Source organism: Pseudophryne corroboree, chromosome 5 (assembly GCF_028390025.1).
Source record: "Pseudophryne corroboree isolate aPseCor3 chromosome 5, aPseCor3.hap2, whole genome shotgun sequence".
NCBI classification, from domain to species: Eukaryota; Metazoa; Chordata; class Amphibia; order Anura; family Myobatrachidae; genus Pseudophryne; species Pseudophryne corroboree.
Genome location: NC_086448.1, coordinates 691,579,011 through 691,597,798, shown reverse-complemented (window position 1 = coordinate 691,597,798; position 18,788 = coordinate 691,579,011). Strand labels below are relative to the sequence as shown.

General features: G+C 43.6%; 1 protein-coding gene across 9 annotated transcripts in view; it reads left to right on the top strand.

Annotated features, from left to right (window-relative positions):
• PDE7A (phosphodiesterase 7A) overlaps positions 1-18,788 on the top strand; it is a 593,823-nt gene that overhangs the window by 463,810 nt on the left and 111,225 nt on the right. For 7 of the 9 annotated variants that reach the window (XM_063923814.1, XM_063923815.1, XM_063923817.1 and 4 more), the window contains one exon: positions 13,804-13,864. In XM_063923814.1, the coding sequence (XP_063779884.1) occupies positions 13,804-13,864 (61 nt within the window). Of the gene's footprint in view, positions 1-491; positions 644-13,803; positions 13,865-18,788 lie in introns of those variants that run through there. The other 2 variants (XM_063923810.1, XM_063923812.1) reach the window with 2 other exon arrangements.

Genomic DNA, 18,788 nt, shown 5'->3' with positions numbered 1-18,788 from the left:
GTAACTTCTCCACTCTTTAGAAGGCTTGAGACATCTCCCCCTGTAGTATGAAAACCACCTTGAAGGGGTGGATATTATTAACCAGTACCATTAAATGTTTAGTTGTGCTGTAATTCTCTAAAGTAGTATACAATAGTAGATGAGTTCATCGGGGCAGCTAAAGCCTAAAACTAAAAAAGCTTTGGCAATAATTAAGGCTCAGGCGGAGATTGTTGCATATCTAGCTACCTACTTTAGGGAGATTTATTTCAATGGTGAGGTACTAAAGGGGCATGTGTTTTCTATAGTTTTTGAAGCTGCTGCACTTCTTTTGTGCAAGTGTGAAACTTTAAGCCTCTCTACTGTATTTAGCCGTACTGCCTACAAGTGTCAGTACAGTACTCTGAGACTGTGCGCTTTCATACAAGGACGCCACCCACAGTGATCAGGTGACTGCAGTATTAGTGCAGCTGCTTGAAGCTCAAATCACTTGAAGCCATTCTGTATAATGTCACAGATTACTTGTCCTTTGGCATTCCCTGACAGCCTGTTCTGCTGTGAGAGGTACGAAAACGGACTACGATGCAGCATTTTGTGTGATTCGATGGGATTTGCATTACTCTGGTCAATAGCTTTGGCACTTATCAAGTGGATTACTTCTAAGGTATGACGATGTATAGCGCTGTCTCCTCTGGTGCAGCAGTCTACTGCTAATAAGTAAAAGTGCGGTCTTCCAAGTATGTGTTTCATGTAAAAAATTAGGCAAATTCCCAGCATGGTCACTGAAAGGATCCCTACCTCTCTTTGATTACCTCGATGTGATGGCCACTGACGTCAGTGAGAGCAATCCTTAACGTTACAGATAATACACGACACCATGTAGTTAAGAATCACTCTGTTTATTTAATAAATTACAGCGTACTATATAGAAGAGAAACATGGGTGTATACAATATGTGCAAGCATATGATTGGATAAATAGAAGTAGCATACGACATTACATGCGGGATATTTTAGTAACACACAGAAGTAACAGTTTTGATCTAGTATGTAATTGTCCTTGAAGATAAGACACACACAAGCCTTATATTATATGAACAGACAAAGGCATCTTGTAGAGAGTGCGTACGTGTCTATTCAAACACATAACAATTCATATAGCATGTTTAACCCTTCAATCCCCTCTTAGAATCATGATTGTTATATGACATGATTCTTAAGTGAGGCTCCTTTCTTGTTCCTCCAGTTCTTGAGATATTGGGCATAATCGTCGGGTCCCTTACTATCAGAGGAGGTGACAGGACTGGGGGTTATATCATAGTACATCAGGGCCTTATCAATGCCTTTGGAGGTAAGTTTCTTTCCACAGGGAATTACACAATAAACTATAATGCCTAAAAGAATTAAAGTTACAAGTATGAATATGCTTATTTGCACAAGAGCCTGTTTCCAATTTTCAAACCACCCAAAATATTGGCTCCATGGGTTATCAATACCTGAATTTTTCTTGAGTTCTATGGATAAGGTTTCTAACTTGTTTATGGCTAAAGTAACCTTACCATTGGGACCAGTGTTGTCAGGAATATATGTACAACAGCCTTCCACCTTACTAATGTAAACACATGTACCGCCTTTTTCTGCTAGAATCATGTCAAGGGCCATTCTATTTTGAAATGTCATTTGGGAAGTGGCTTCTAGCTGTTCAGCTATACCTTTAAGAGCATCTTTGGTATCATTAACAAATCTTTGTTGATTATAATATATATAATTAATCCAGGCTACGTTTTTATTTACAGTTACTATAGGGAACAATGACTCAAAACCCGCAGCCACCTCATCTCTAGCTTTGAACTCATTTGGAACACCTCTTGGGACCCCTATAGCATCAATGTACACGTGGGGGTCAAAGCTACCTCCTGGGAGTGCTCTTTTCTTTCGATTAGCAGGAGTATTAGAGGGAGGATTGGGGTCATCGGTGATCATTAGGAGTGGCATTATGACTTTGGCCAGGGCACACTCACCATACCATGGTGTGTCTAATTTAGTTCTAAGCTTCATATCCCCACATATATAATAAATGTCGCCTAGTGATCTAGTTTGGTTGACTAAAACAGTTGTTCTTTTATTTGCACAATACCCTGGTGGGAAGGTTTTTAAATTTCTCCCTGGGGTGATGTTAGATGTATAACAGGTATAGTTTCCAGGATATATGGTTATGGTATTTCCTGGGTTGGGATTTTTTGACAATATGGGATATTCCCTTTTCCACATTTCGCACTGACTGTCATTTGTTTTGGTGTCATTAAAAAGGCTGAAAAAACAATTTTCCTGTTCTAGGGGTATATTAAGGGGCACTGTACCTAGGTGGGGCCTAGATTTGCCACAGACATAACAGTTGCTTTTATTGTGTTTGTTAGCACTATACTTCATCCATTCCAACCAAAAATTAATGTCAGAGAAACCAGTTTCAATAGCTAGGGTGTCTTCAAAGGTAGGGTTAGTAATAGCCACCATATCTTTAGAAGTGGCAATATGGGGCTTTAAAGGTTCGTTTTGGGGAGCAATTTTAGGCTGGTATTTTGGGTTTTTGTACATATCCCATAAATAAAACCTTTGTCTTGCACTATAGTACCCTGCTTGCCACCATATACCAACTACATAAGTTGCATTATCCCGGTTGCTGGGATGCACTATGTTTAGCCTGAACCGATATGAGTCTGGGCCCTCTTCCATTTTATGAATAGACAATCTTTGAAGTAGGTTCAGATGTTGACCATATCTGTTTCTGGCAGCTGATGGGCGATATCCCCAATCTGTTCCTGTATTCCACCCCACAGCTTCCCAGGAATTACAATTAGATCCATAATATCTAATGTCATAGTACCATTCGTCAGTAACACAAATATATACTGTCTCAGACATTCCTGATTTCCTCCTTTGTTGTATATAATATTTGTCATCAGCAATTTTGGGGAATATAAAATAGTCAAGGATATATGTGGCTACGTGTGTGTTAGAGGAATTGTACCACAAGGTGGGGACCCCATCTGTTTGTGTGATGCTGACTTCACATATTGTGAGGTGAATGAGGGCCAGTAGGGCTATCGAGATAGTCCCCAGGATAGAGATAGGGGGCAGGTTCTTCATCGTTTTCTGTTCTTCTGTCTTCGCTAGGTGGGAGGTCAGGGCTGTCTGCCCCGGTTCGTACCTCACTGGAATCACTTGCTTCCCTCTCTAGGTCTGGTCTAGGAACCTTTTTTACTCGGGATGCATGGATCCAGGTAGGACTTTCCTCTGTCAGGACTGCTGTTCGGGTAACTGCTACGACCTCTGTCTCTGGACCATAGGTGAAGTCTCCTGGGCTCTTGTTCCTGGGGAGCACCTTCACCACGACTCTGTCTCCGACTTTAAAGGGGTGTGTAGGTTCCTGTGGATTCAAAGGGTTTTTACAAACAACCTCATGTTCAATTTCATTCAGTTTTATTATCAGGGACCTGACATACTCTTCTCTGATGAGTTCTAGATCTCCTTCCTGTATTACTAGTGGTTTCTTAGCCCAGGGTGTAGGAAAAGGCCTACCCATTAGTATTTCAAATGGGGAGTAACCCAGAGTCTTTTGTGGGGTCATTCTGATCTCTGCTAGGATAATAGGAAGGACCTTCTTCCATTTATGGAAGGTACCCCCTGTGGCCTTCCTAAGCTTGTCTTTGAGGGTCCTATTCATGCGTTCTACGACCCCTGAACTCTGCGGGTGATACGGGATGTGGAATTTCCATTCCACCTGCAGGGTCTTTACCAGAGCCTGTGTAATTTTTGCTGTAAAGGCGGAGCCTTTATCACTATTGATTTGCAATGGGCACCCCCATCTGGGGATGATTTCCTGAGTTAGGATCCTAGCAACTGTCTTTGCATCCTCAGATTTAGTGGGGAATACCTCTGGCCATCGAGAGAACATGTCTACAATGACCAGGGCATACTCCTGTTTACCAGTACCTGGGATATGGGTGAAGTCAATTTGCAGGTGTGTAAAGGGTGTGGTGGGGTATTCAAGATGCTGATGTTTTGCCTTGTCAGGGTTGTTGGGGTTGTTTCGCAGACAAGTGATGCATCTACTGACATACTGATCTACTAATGACTTGGCATCCGTGACATAGAAATCATTACGTAAGAGTAAGGTAGTTGTTGCCTTACTGTGGTGTCCTATGCCATGGTAGTGGGCAATAAACAAGGGTGCACTGGACTGGGGTATACAAGGTTTCCCCTCTTTGCAGATTAATCCTGTTTTAGGATTCTTCTGCAAAACTGGGTAAGTCCAGTCAGCTAGGTTGGCTTTGGAGGCTGAGGCCTGTAACTGGGTGATCAGGTAGTGGTTGTCGAGAGCTGGGGGGGTCATGATGGACATGTGGGCCTGAGTGATGGGCTGTGAGGCCGCATGTTTGGCAGCAGAGTCAGCAAGAGCATTTCCAAGGGAGACTGCATCCTTCCCCCCCGTGTGTGCCCTGCAATGGAGGATTGCAATGTCAGAGGGCAGGGTTATGGCATGCAGAAGGTCAGAGATGAGTTGGGCATGTGATATGCCTTTTCCATCAGCTCCAAGGAAACCACGGCGTCGCCAAATGACCCCATGGTCATGCACGACGCCGTACGCGTATTTGGAGTCAGTGTAGATGGTGACTGGTTTATTCTGGTAAAGGTGACAAGCCCTTGTGAGAGCAATGAGCTCTGCAGCCTGTGCTGACTGGTAAGGAATGGGCTGTGCTTCCAGAATAATGTCAGGGAGAGTGACAATAGCATAACCCGCTTGGTACGTGGTGTCATTGGGTCTGCTACAGGAACCATCTACAAAAATGACATCCGCGTCGGGGACAGGGACAGGGGACATGTCCAGTCTGGGGGATGTTTCTGACTCAATGGAAGCTGAGCAGTCATGGGGTTCAGGAGGGTGGTCTTCAGGACCTTTGAGCCCCAGTAGAGCGTTGAGAATGGGTGCAGGACCTGAAGAGTTGGTGGCATACTTAATGGTGAGGGAGGGGTTGTTTAAAAGGAGAACCTCATATCCACTGAGGCGCTGAGCTGACATGTGTTGTGTGTGTAACCCTTTTAAAATGGTTAGAACATCATGAGTGGTGTGAAGTATTGTTGTGTGGCCTAGGGTGAGTGTGGTGGCCATTTCAGTTACCATTGCACAGGCTGCAAGTGCCCTGAGGCAAGCAGGCATACCTTGCACTGTGACAGGCATTACTTTGGAAAAAAATGCCACTGGGCGCAACTTTCCTCCATGAAACTGTGTGAGCACCCCCGCCATGGTTTTACAATTGTCCCTTGCAAACAAATGAAAAGGTAGTACATAGTTGGGGAGGCCAAGTGCCGGACTTTTCATTAACATACACTTTAAGCTTTCATATGCAGTTAACATTTCTTGTGACCATTGTACAATATTAGGTTTGTCTTTCAGTGTGGCTTGTCTCAAAATGTTATCATAATAGGAACAATCAGATATCCACTGTCTGCAGTAATTTACCATACCCAGAAAAGACAGCAGTTCCCTCTGGGTAGTTGGGGTGACCAGGCCCAATACAGACTGAATGCGCTGTGGACTGACTTTCCTTTCCCCCTGAGTGAGCACAAAACCCAAGTAATCCACATGCTTCTTACACCATTGCATTTTTGTTTTGGACACCTTGTGTCCACATTCACAGAGCCAGTTTAACAGTGATATACCATCCTCCCGGCAGGCCTCCTCAGTTTGACTACAGAGCAGCAGATCATCTGCATACTGTAGCAGGACTGAACCATGGTGAGGGTGCCAGGGCCCCAATGTGGCCTGGAGTACAATGCTATACACAACAGGTGCGTCAATGAAGCCCTGGGGTAAACGACACCAGGTGAGTTGCTTGCCCTCAAAAGAAAATGCAAAAAGTAACTGTGTCTGTGCATCCACTGGAATGCTAAAAAATGCATTTTTTAAATCAATTACCGAAAAAAATGCAGCATCTGCAGGGATAGCTGAAATGAGTGAGTTAATGTCAGGTACAATGGGTGCTATAGGCACAATGAGTTGGTTAATTGCCCTAAGGTCTTGTACAAACCTTACACTGCCATCTGACTTAGCAACTGGGTTGACTGGTGTGCAGTAAGGTGAAATTACGTGTCTGAGAATGCCTTGTTGGAGAAACTGTTGTATCATTGGTCTAAGACCTTCAACCTTCTCTTGTGACAAGGGGTATTGCTTTTGATAGACAGGTTGTGTGTCAGGTTTCAGGGTTGCTCTATATGGTGTGCAAGGAATGAGGCCAGTGTCATAGGGACCCTCCGACCATAGAGCAGGGTTTACTTTGTCAAAATCAGGTGTAATGTCTGTTGCTTCCCACACCGGTAGGTGTGGGGACTCAACCTCCAGGCCACTGCCAGTGGGTGAAGGGAGAATGGAGATTTCGAGCCTGCTAAGAAGATCCCTTCCCAGAAGATTAATTGGACATTCAGGTATTACAGTGAAATTGTGTTTACCCATATATGTGCCTCCCGTGGTTCTGACACTAAGGGCATCTGTCAGGTAAGCATCTGTGGGTATCCCATTGATTCCCATTGAAGGAGCAGTCTTTACCAAATGACCATCGTACAGGTCGACACACAAAACACTAGTAGTTGCCCCGCTATCTACCAGGAAAGGGATTGCTCTCTTTCCTATAATCAAGGTTAGTAGCGGTGGGTCCTTCCAGTGTCTGGTGAGCTGGGCAAAGGCTGGGATACCCTCCTCCGGGCCCCGTCAGTGGGAGGGGTCCTGCCAGTCAACTCGGAATTGGACATGATCCTGAAAGGGGTTATTGTGTGACTGTCGGGGATGATCCCGGGAGGGAGCCGGAGCTTGGGGCTGTCGGTGGTTTTGTGAGGGACAAGGGCAATCCCTTGCCCAGTGATCGTCCCTTCCACAGTTGAAGCAGGAGGTTTGTTTCCTGCTGGCAGAGTCAGGGGGGTGGGGTGGCCTGGCTTGTGGGTTTTGATATCGGGCTGGATTACGGGGTGGGCCAGTGGAGTGCTGCTGGCGTCTATCTCCCCGACCTCTCTGATTTTGGTAATTATGAGTTGGGGCATTCTGCAAGGGTTTTTTTAACATCAAAGCATCCTGCAGCTTCCTTTTCATATAAGTGCTTTTCAAATTCCTTAATATTATCAGAGGTCCAGGAAGAAACACCTTGCTTAACTGGGACCATAACAGATGGCAACAAGTTATTTACAAAGGTAGAAATTAGTAAATGGTCTGTATCTACAAGAGTGAGACCTGCATCTTCAGACCAACACTTTTTAAACCTCTTCCAGAACTCAGTGACAGTTTCAGTGGGCTTTTGTTTACATGCTACGGCAATGGGAAGAGAAGCCCGGGTTTTAAAAATCTCTTTCATATGGGTCTCAATTTCCTTCCACATCTCCGTTACACCGTCCCCAGTATTGAGAGGGTAGCGAACGGCATCGTTAAGGGTGGTAGGAGTGTTTATGGTGGGAATCTTTTTCCAATCCCACCCGTTGTAATGGTCTATAACCCCATCTATGATCAGCTTCATATCTTCTTGAGTATAGCTGCGTCCTGTGCAAGCCTTTTTCAAGTAAGCTATGCAGCCGTCAGGTGCAACAGTGGGTTTGGGACAGTTCTTAACAATTCTGTCTAAATCCTCTATTTCAATGGGTTTCTTTAACAACTGATCCCCTACTGTCATGAAGGGCAGGTGGGTGGCAACACCGAGGAAACCAGTGCCGGATCGCGTTGTGGAGGGGGTGAGAGGGTTGTCAGTAGCAATAGTTAAGTCAGCGTTGCGGCGGGAGACGGTTTGTCTGTTAGGAGTAGGGGCACTAGGGGCGGGGGTGGTTACGTCTATGTGGAGGGTACTGTCAGGGGGGGCTATTCCTCCTGAGCCTCCTTCTCCTTCCCCTTCCCCTCCTCCCCCTCCCCTTTGCATCGGCATTCGTGACAAAGCAACTGAGCCGCCTTCTCCTTCCCCTTCCCCTCCTCCCCCTCCCCTTTGCATCGGCATTCGTGACAAAGCAACTGCAGCTAAAAGATCTGTGTCTTTTAAGGAGGGGTATAGGGGACTGTAGGGCGGAGGAGAAGAGTTTTTCAGAAACTTGTTGCTTCTAAATTCCTCAGCTTTGTGTAGTCGGGAAGTTACAGATTTTATTCTACGCTGTTTCTGCTTGATATTTTTGTCATACCAATGAGGTGCTATCGTGAGCCATTGCTCTCCTCCAGCGCGCATATATGTCATGTCCCATTGTGGGTCATGATCATACCACGGCCAGGCTTCCTTGTCTCCCAGACAAAGCCCTTTGATCATGTCCATATAAAATGGATAATTAATACCATCACGGGGGAATGGGCTGGGGCTGCCAACTTTCTCTGTCCACCCCGCTAAGTTATCTACCCAAGGGTTAACTAGATAATAATCTGTGGTGGAGTTACGGGCTACATACTCCTTACATGTCTCTCCTGGTAAAGGTGGAGGATAAATGACTGTCTTACTCTGACCCCCTCCCATAGTAAAGAATACAATCTACACCAGCTTTCTACGCAATTTCTACAACAACTTATAACAACTGTCTATGCAATATCACAACAAAAATGCAGTTTACAAAAAAAACATTCTATGCAATTTCACAACAAAAATACGTTCTATGCAATTTCACAACAAAAAATGCAATTTAAAAACTTTCTATGCATGCATTAGCTAACACCAGTTAATTAGTCATTGACAATATCACAATATTATCTGTATAATGAGAACATGAAATCTTTTGACGGGTACGCTTACCATTCGTACAAGATGTCAGAAAAATACAGCGTTTTAAACAGGAAGCAAGAAAAGAGTTTTGAGTAAAGATATCTGGCAGACGAAAACTTACCAGCCGTCTGAACCAAATATAAGAACTTATCTCACTACAACATACAAGAATATATATATAGACGATCAGATCGAGGTATAATCTACGTTATGTATAGACCCCAGGTCTATATATTTTTTTTTAAGTATCCCAGATACTAACGTCTTTGGAGAATTGCGCTTGGACTCCTGGTCCTTTCTCAGACGTATCTTTAAGTCCCAGACATTAAAGATTCTATGGTATCCCTGATACCTGTTTTATGTTTTTTTACATAAAACTTCGTAATATTAAGTCCCGGACTTAAATATTACCTTGTCACGTGTTCCCGGAACACTGACACGGATTCAGCTTCAGTGTATGACCGCAATCCTGTATGGCAAAGATAGACAATAAATTCTCTATTCTTACCATTCAGGGACGATCACTGAATTCCGGACATAGAGCCCCCAGTTGAAAGGATCCCTACCTCTCTTTGATTACCTCGATGTGATGGCCACTGACGTCAGTGAGAGCAATCCTTAACGTTACAGATAATACACGACACCATGTAGTTAAGAATCACTCTGTTTATTTAATAAATTACAGCGTACTATATAGAAGAGAAACATGGGTGTATACAATATGTGCAAGCATATGATTGGATAAATAGAAGTAGCATACGACATTACATGCGGGATATTTTAGTAACACACAGAAGTAACAGTTTTGATCTAGTATGTAATTGTCCTTGAAGATAAGACACACACAAGCCTTATATTATATGAACAGACAAAGGCATCTTGTAGAGAGTGCGTACGTGTCTATTCAAACACATAACAATTCATATAGCATGTTTAACCCTTCAGTCACGGTTATGTATAAAAATATTGGATTGCTCTAGTTTGCCCATAACTGTCTAGCATGGCTGACAGAAGAGACGTCTGTGACTTTGAGAGAGGGATGTTTGTTGTGCATTTGGCAGGAACTTCAGCGACAAAAGCTAAACTTGCTCGTGTAAAATACGTGCGGCTGTCTAAAGCTGGCCATACACCTGAAGATTGATCTGTGAGATCTGGCTGGTTGGAATGAAAATCTGGTAATGGATGAGAGCAAATGACAATTCCCAAACACTGGAAAAAAGACAAAAATGGTCAGACAAATTAGTTAAATTGATTTGATTTAAACAATTTGTCTGAACAACGTTTTTGTCAGTTTTACGGCATTTAGAAGCAAATGGTCAATTGTCATGTGCTCTCATCCATTACCAGATTTTCATTCCAACCAGCCAGATCTGGCAAATAAATTTTTAGGTGTATGGCCAGCTTAAGGTGATGTCAGAATGCCGCTCTGCAACGAGCGCTATAATGTGGAAGTCTGTAATCCATGATAAAATTGTGAGAGCTAACATACCAACCAATCAGCTCCTAATTGTCATTTTTTAAAACGCAGCCTGTAAAATGTAAGGCAGAAGCTGATTGGCTGGTACTTTATCTCACAATTTTCTCTCACTCTGAGCTGTAATAAATACCCTCCTTGGGAGGATTTCAATTAGCTTCGATAAGATAATTTACCATGATCTGACGTTTGGTGTACATCGCCAAAAAGTTACCATTAAAAGCGGCTTATCACGGGTTTACGTCCCCTGCAATTCGAACTTACCCTATTGCAAATTCGCGAAAACCGTATACTTGCGATCATCCTGGTTATCAAAACCAGAGAAAAGTATAGGAGAAAATGGGGAATTCTGCCTGTACCCCAAAAAAGACAAATTAAAAGTGCATACACACTGGGTGTTTTTGCCCAGAGTGTATGCACAGCGATGATGTGAACATCGCTGGGAGGAAAATAGGTCAGTGCATACACACGGAGCGATTTTCCCTGTGCCCAGCGATTGTTCATAATGAAATTATTTGAGGTACTTAAATTGGGTCAAATGGCTGTTATATGCGTTTTTCTAACAGAATAAAATATTTATATAAAGCAAGTAGGTTTTTTTTCAGCAAAATAAGTGCTCCAATTAATTTGGGAGTACATAAAAATGGGTATAAATATATATTAAGGTCATTTTAAGTCACTTTACAAAAAATAAAAGTAAAATAAATAAATAAAATTACTCCCACCTGCAAGCCTAAATCACTTGTCCCACGCATAAAGCACCCCAATATACCTGTCCCATACCTTGTACCGCAATTGACATCATTTTTCATTTTTTGACCCTCAAAGTGTGATTTTTGGGCATATTTATCATAAACCTGCGTCTCTCTGATATAGCTGGCATTTTATCAGTTGGCCTAAATCCGCAATGCGATATTTGAATACATTGCAAGGATTTACCAAATATCTCAGGCAGGGACAGAGCCTGCGAGTCCTCTTACCGCTCTACTCAGGGTATTTTATGTGACTCTGGTATTTTTTTACAATTGATTTTATTAAATTCCGGCAGAGTGCATTTTCCATTACAAGTATGGTAAATGCCATCTGATTGAGAGAAAAAATGCAAATTTTAAGGCATGGAGAATAATTTTACAAATTCTCCATCTGCCCTTTACTACGTTCAGGTGGTACTAAAATAACGTGAAAAGGTTGTGAAAACACCATTTTTCACATTATTTTAGTAAGAATAATTTTGATAAATATGCTGCTTTTTATAAATATCTTTTTTTTTTTTATAAACAATGCAAATGTATTCATATGGGACATGCAATGCTATCTGTGTATTCCTATGCGTGCCCTTTCTGTGAGTTGCATGAAATGTGTGGCTGTGAACAATTGCTATTCATATTAAACATCTGAACACGGTTTGTCAGGCTGGGGGAGGATGTATCAAATCTTGGAGAGAGAGAAAGTAACAACCAACCAGCTTCTGCCATTTTTCAAACACACTTCGTAAAATGACAGTTGGATGCTGATTGGTACATTCTCTCCACTTTTTCTCTCTCCAAAGTTTGAGGCATCTCCCCCCGGGGAACAGTGTAGTCTAGATAAAAGCAATCATACTGGTGTTATAGGCCCTACACACTTGGCGATATTCTGAAAGATATGAACGATCTCGTTCATAAATGAACGAGAACTCGTTCATATCTTTCAGTGTGGAGACTTAAGCGATGAACGATGCGCGTCCCCGCGCTCGTTCATCGCTGGTCTCCCGTCGGCTGTGCATGCAGGCCAATATGGACGATCTCGTCCATATTTGCCTGCACTTCAATGCAGCCGGGTGACGGGGGGAGTGAAGAAACTTCACTCCCCCCGTCACTGCCCCCCCGCCGCCGGGTCGCTCGTCGGCCGTATCGGCCGTCGGGCACCTCGGCGGCACGTCGCCAAGTGAGTAGGGCCCATTAGTCTGTCGTTTTATTCACATTGTATGACCTGGTGTGGTTCATTGCTGAGCAGCTATATTCTCATGTGTGTCCATACTGACCACAGAGCTAGGTGCTAGATAATTGCATGTCACGACCTCAGGACACCATGTGACTCGATATCGTCAATTCAACATTTAGTTGATTTCACAATAATCTTGACATTTTAGGTACCAGTTTAAATGCGTGCACATATATTGAGGATTGCTTTGCCATGATGTCCTGCAAAGCAATTTGCACTTAAGTGTAATAAGATTTGAGGTTACATATTTTGTTTGTAGCTCCACCTCTATAATAACAATAACTGGTACCCAGAGCAGATGTAAAAGCAGATGTCTCGTTAAAATTAAATATGTGAAACGTTATGTTAAGCTGAACATCTTTGCAAAGCAGAAGAGACCTGATGTTTAACTCCAATCCAATTCAAGGTGAAAATTTGCTGCCCCTCAGGGTAACCTGCTGATAGGCAAACTGCATGATTTAATATGGGATTAAACTCCAGGCCTGAAGGTAAAACGCTTTCTTAATTACAGAGCACTCTATTATAATCAATCACAGACAAACTGTGCTATTACTAGACCTCTCCACCCCCTGCGTCCAGCCTAATCAACACCATATCTGCGGTCCAGGTACAATTCCCCCCACCAGTCATATCTGCATGTTTCATCAATGTAACTGTACTCTGGTTAGTATTGGCTTTCTTCCAACGTATTTATTCTGATGCACGTCCTTGGATTCTGACTGATTTTTATCTTCAAGTTAAAAAGATTGTGTAGTAAGATGTGCTGACTGGGGTAAAATTACTACTTTATTGTGTAAAGAGTAACAATTAGTTCTTCATAGGTCATATGAGTAATTGTTGCTAACAGGCAAAATAATGTTTTTCCTCTGTGTCCTTATGTAAATGCCTAAATGACAAATATTATTGCATTGAGGCTCTATCCACATATATCGCACTTAGCTGGTGGTCTTCCATGGCTTTTTTTCTGCAAAGGTTTTTTTTTGTATTGTTTCCATAGAAGACTTAGAGGGACATGTACTAAGAAGTGATAAGAGTGGAGAAGTGAGCCAGTGGAGATGTTGCCTCATCAACCAATCAGCTGCTCTGTATAATTTTATAGTATGCAAATTATAGATGATACATCAGTGCTGATTGGTTGCCATGGGCAACTTCTCCACTGGCTCACTTGTCCGCTCTTATCACTGCTTAGTAAATGTCCCCCTTAGACTTTTTACGGCTGCGGAGAGCCCACTTCACCATTCATCTCACTGAATATAATACAAGGAAAACTATCTAGGAGTCTCATCAAATAGGAGCTTAAGCACTACCTTAATTGTGAAGTTACTGTTGATTACTGAAGATTGGCAGAGATACTGTACAGTGATTCCTGGTGTCTGTAAACCAAGATCTTGTACTTTGTACTGGATTGTTTGTGGGGTGTCGAGCTTAAAGCTTGCGTTTTACTGTATGTACTGAAAGTCATATATACAAATAAGGAAGATTTACTTCATTCTGATTTATAAAACAAACTGTTGTCCTTTTGTAATTAAAAGAATGTATTTTTTAATTAGAAAAAAAACAAGTATAATTAAAATGTTTTGTTTTTTTCTCCCTGCAGAGGCGCGGGGCAATTTCGTATGACAGCTCTGACCAAACCGCTTTGTACATTCGTATGCTAGGTAAGCAGACCTTTCCGGGAGTGGGGAGAGGAGTGCAGACATTTTATAACATTGTATGAATGTATTTGTGTAGTGAAGATTGCAAAGTGTTTCCCTATAGCTACAGAGTAATTGATGTCTGCTGTATAATATAGCGGGAATGTCACACAGATAAGCAGCTCATAAAATGACTTCTGTAAATAAATTGCCTCTAATTTGCAGGACACCAATGCCCCTGGTGTACGGTATGAAGACTGGAGGAAATATTCCTCATTGTTAAACGAAGCCTGGAATGTATCCATTAATAGAGCCAGAATTAAGACCATTCATCCTGTCATGTTTTTATATTGGTGTTTGTAAGCCAATAATGATTTATCTAACGACCAATTATTATTTTGTTTTTGAAAGCGAGAAATAGTTATTATTGCTTTACTATCCCCAAAATGATCATGAAACAGAGGTTATAAAGTTAGTTTCTGTGATTGAACTGAAAATACGCCATTTATTGTAATTTTGGTTGCCTGCCGTAGGGATGCCGGCTGTCAGAATGCCGACGCCGGAATCCTGAACGTAAATACTGTATCCTGGGGGAGATTAGGGTTAGGCTGCAGGGGAGGTTAGGGTTAGGTTGCATTTGGGGGGGGGGGGGAGGTTAGGGTGCGGCTGCGGGGGGGAGGGTCAGGGTTAGGCAGCGGGGAGTGAGGGTTAGGAATAGGCTGTGGGGAGAGGGGGTTAGGGTTAGGTTACACTCTCACCTCTTTTGGGATTTTGGCAGTCTGGATACCAGGGCCGGTGGTTTGACCATCGGCATCCTGACTGCCGGTCTCCTGCACCCTAAACATCTCCATGTAAATAAATGTCCACTTCCAACATCCATTGTGATACTATAATTTTTAGATTATAATATATATATATATATATATATATATATAAAAATAAAAATACACCTTGTTGCGTGTAATATTTAGTATCTGGAATTACTCATCCTTCTCAGGCTTTGCAAAGCTACTCTCAGAACTTTTGCATGTTCTGTAATCCAGGCCGTTCTGGGCCAGAAACCTCTTAGTCTGATGGATTTACAGTACCCAAGGTATGCAGTCAGGATGCAGATGCCGAGATCCTGACATCTGACAATTCCGACAGCCGGAATCCTGGCTCTCAGGGGCTATTCCCACTTTGTGGGTGCCCACGACACCCATAGAGTGGGAATAGATCCTGTGGCAAGCGCAGATGCCCATTTTATAACTAACTTGAGGTATAATAAGTTGTGCATTTTCCACTTATGTCCCAGTGAATACAATGGCACCGTTATAGGTGTTCTTAGAGGTATCTTTCTAAAGCTGAGTACACACCTACATATATATCTGTCTAATCTGTCTGGTGGGAGCAAAAATCTGGTAATGTATGGGAGCAATTGACAATCAACCATTTGCTCCCAAACACTGAAAAAACAGAAAATGGTTGTTCAGACAGATTGGCTATATCCGTTTGATTTAACCAATTATCTGAACAATCGATTTTGTCCATTTTCCAGCGTTTGGGAACAAATCGTTGATTGTCATTTGCTCCCTTACATTACCAGATTTTTGTGCCCACCAGACAGATTGGACAGATATAATGCTTAACATTCTTCCTAAACCAGTACCACGTCAACCATAAACCAGGGAGTACTTTGCTATTATGTCAATGTGTTCCACAAGAAGTTCATGACCAGGTCAGAACCACCCAGAGACCGCAGATCTCTAGACAAACCTATCAAGTGACCCACCTTGACATATACGCTATATAAATGCAAATCATTAACTTAACCTCCATATATGTTATACTGTAAGTGAAAACCAACTATTCAATCAAGACATTTTCTAGTTTAACCAGAAATATGGTTATATTTGCTCTGAATTAACCCTATTTGAGGTGTGTAATACTAGAGATGAGCGCCTGAAATTTTTCGGGTTTTGGGTTCGGTTCCGCGGCCGTGTTTTGGGTTCGAACGCGTTTTGGCAAAACCTCACCGAATTTTTTTTGTCGGATTCGGGTGTGTTTTGGATTCGGGTGTTTTTTTCAAAAAACACTAAAAAACAGCTTAAATCATAGAATTTGGGGGTCATTTTGATCCCAAAGTATTATTAACCTCAAAAACCATAATTTACACTCATTTTCAGTCTATTCTGAATACCTCACACCTCACAATATTATTTTTAGTCCTAAAATTTGCACCGAGGTCGCTGTGTGAGTAAGATAAGCGACCCTAGTGGCCGACACAAACACCGGGCTCATCTAGGAGTGGCACTGCAGTGTCACGCAGGATGTCCCTTCCAAAAAACCCTCCCCAAACAGCACATGACGCAAAGAAAAAAAGAGGCGCAATGAGGTAGCTGTGTGAGTAAGATTAGCGACCCTAGTGGCCGACACAAACACCGGGCCCATCTAGGAGTGGCACTGCAGTGTCACGCAGGATGTCCCTTCCAAAAAACCCTCCCCAAACAGCACATGACGCAAAGAAAAAAAGAGGCGCAATGAGGTAGCTGTGTGAGTAAGATTAGCGACCCTAGTGGCCGACACAAACACCGGGCCCATTTAGGAGTGGCACTGCAGTGTCACGCAGGATGTCCCTTCCAAAAAACCCTCCCCAATCAGCACATGATGCAAAGAAAAAGAAAAGAAAAAAGAGGTGCAAGATGGAATTGTCCTTGGGCCCTCCCACCCACCCTTATGTTGTATAAACAAAACAGGACATGCACACTTTAACCAACCCATCATTTCAGTGACAGGGTCTGCCACACGACTGTGACTGATATGACGGGTTGGTTTGGACCCCCCCCAAAAAAGAAGCAATTAATCTCTCCTTGCACAAACTGGCTCTACAGAGGCAAGATGTCCACCTCATCACCCTCCGATATATCACCGTGTACATCCCCCTCCTCACAGATTATCAATTCGTCCCCACTGGAATCCACCATCTCAGCTCCCTGTGTACTTTGTGGAGGCAATTGCTGCTGGTCAATGTCTCCGCGGAGGAATTGATTATAATTCATTTTAATGAACATCATCTTCTCCACATTTTCTGGATGTAACCTCGTACGCCGATTGCTGACAAGGTGAGCGGCGGCACTAAACACTCTTTCGGAGTACACACTTGTGGGAGGGCAACTTAGGTAGAATAAAGCCATGTTGTGCAAGGGCCTCCAAATTGCCTCTTTTTCCTGCCAGTATAAGTACGGACTGTGTGACGTGCCTACTTGGATGCGGTCACTCATATAATCCTCCACCATTCTATCAATGTTGAGAGAATCATATGCAGTGACAGTAGACGACATGTCCGTAATCGTTGTCAGGTCCTTCAGTCCGGACCAGATGTCAGCATCAGCAGTCGCTCCAGACTGCCCTGCATCACCGCCAGCGGGTGGGCTCGGAATTCTGAGCCTTTTCCTCGCACCCCCAGTTGCGGGAGAATGTGAAGGAGGAGATGTTGACAGGTCGCGTTCCGCTTGACTTGACAATTTTGTCACCAGCAGGTCTTTCAACCCCAGCAGACTTGTGTCTGCCGGAAAGAGAGATCCAAGGTAGGCTTTAAATCTAGGATCGAGCACGGTGGCCAAAATGTAGTGCTCTGATTTCAACAGATTGACCACCCGTGAATCCTTGTTAAGCGAATTAAGGGCTCCATCCACAAGTCCCACATGCCTAGCGGAATCGCTCCGTGTTAGCTCCTCCTTCAATGTCTCCAGCTTCTTCTGCAAAAGCCTGATGAGGGGAATGACCTGACTCAGGCTGGCAGTGTCTGAACTGACTTCACGTGTGGCAAGTTCAAAGGGCATCAGAACCTTGCACAACGTTGAAATCATTCTCCACTGCGCTTGAGACAGGTGCATTCCACCTACTATATCGTGCTCAATTGTATAGGCTTGAATGGCCTTTTGCTGCTCCTCCAACCTCTGAAGCATATAGAGGGTTGAATTCCACCTCGTTACCACTTCTTGCTTCAGATGATGGCAGGGCAGGTTCAGTAGTTTTTGGTGGTGCTCCAGTCTTCTGTACGTGGTGCCTGTACGCCGAAAGTGTCCCGCAATTCTTCTGGCCACCGACAGCATCTCTTGCACGCCCCTGTCGTTTTTTAAAAAATTCTGCACCACCAAATTCAAGGTATGTGCAAAACATGGGACGTGCTGGAATTTGCCCATATTTAATGCACACACAATATTGCTGGCGTTGTCCGATGCCACAAATCCACAGGAGAGTCCAATTGGGGTAAGCCATTCCGCGATGATCTTCCTCAGTTGCCGTAAGAGGTTTTCAGCTGTGTGCGTATTCTGGAAAGCGGTGATACAAAGCGTAGCCTGCCTAGGAAAGAGTTGGCGTTTGCGAGATGCTGCTACTGGTGCCGCCGCTGCTGTTCTTGCGGCGGGAGTCCATACATCTACCCAGTGGGCTGTCACAGTCATATAGTCCTGACCCTGCCCTGCTCCACTTGTCCACATGTCCGTGGTTAAGTGGACATTGGGTACAACTGCATTTTTTAGGACACTGGTGAGTCTTTTTCTGACGTCCGTGTACATTCTCGGTATCGCCTGCCTAGAGAAGTGGAACCTAGATGGTATTTGGTAACGGGGGCACACTGCCTCAATAAATTGTCTAGTTCCCTGTGAACTAACGGCGGATACCGGACGCACGTCTAACACCAACATAGTTGTCAAGGCCTCAGTTATCCGCTTTGCAGCAGGATGACTGCTGTGATATTTCATCTTCCTCGCAAAGGACTGTTGAACAGTCAATTGCTTACTGGAAGTAGTACAAGTGGGCTTACGACTTCCCCTCTGGGATGACCATCGACTCCCAGCAGCAACAACAGCAGCGCCAGCAGCAGTAGGCGTTACACGCAAGGATGCATCGGAGGAATCCCAGGCAGGAGAGGACTCGTCAGAATTGCCAGTGACATGGCCTGCAG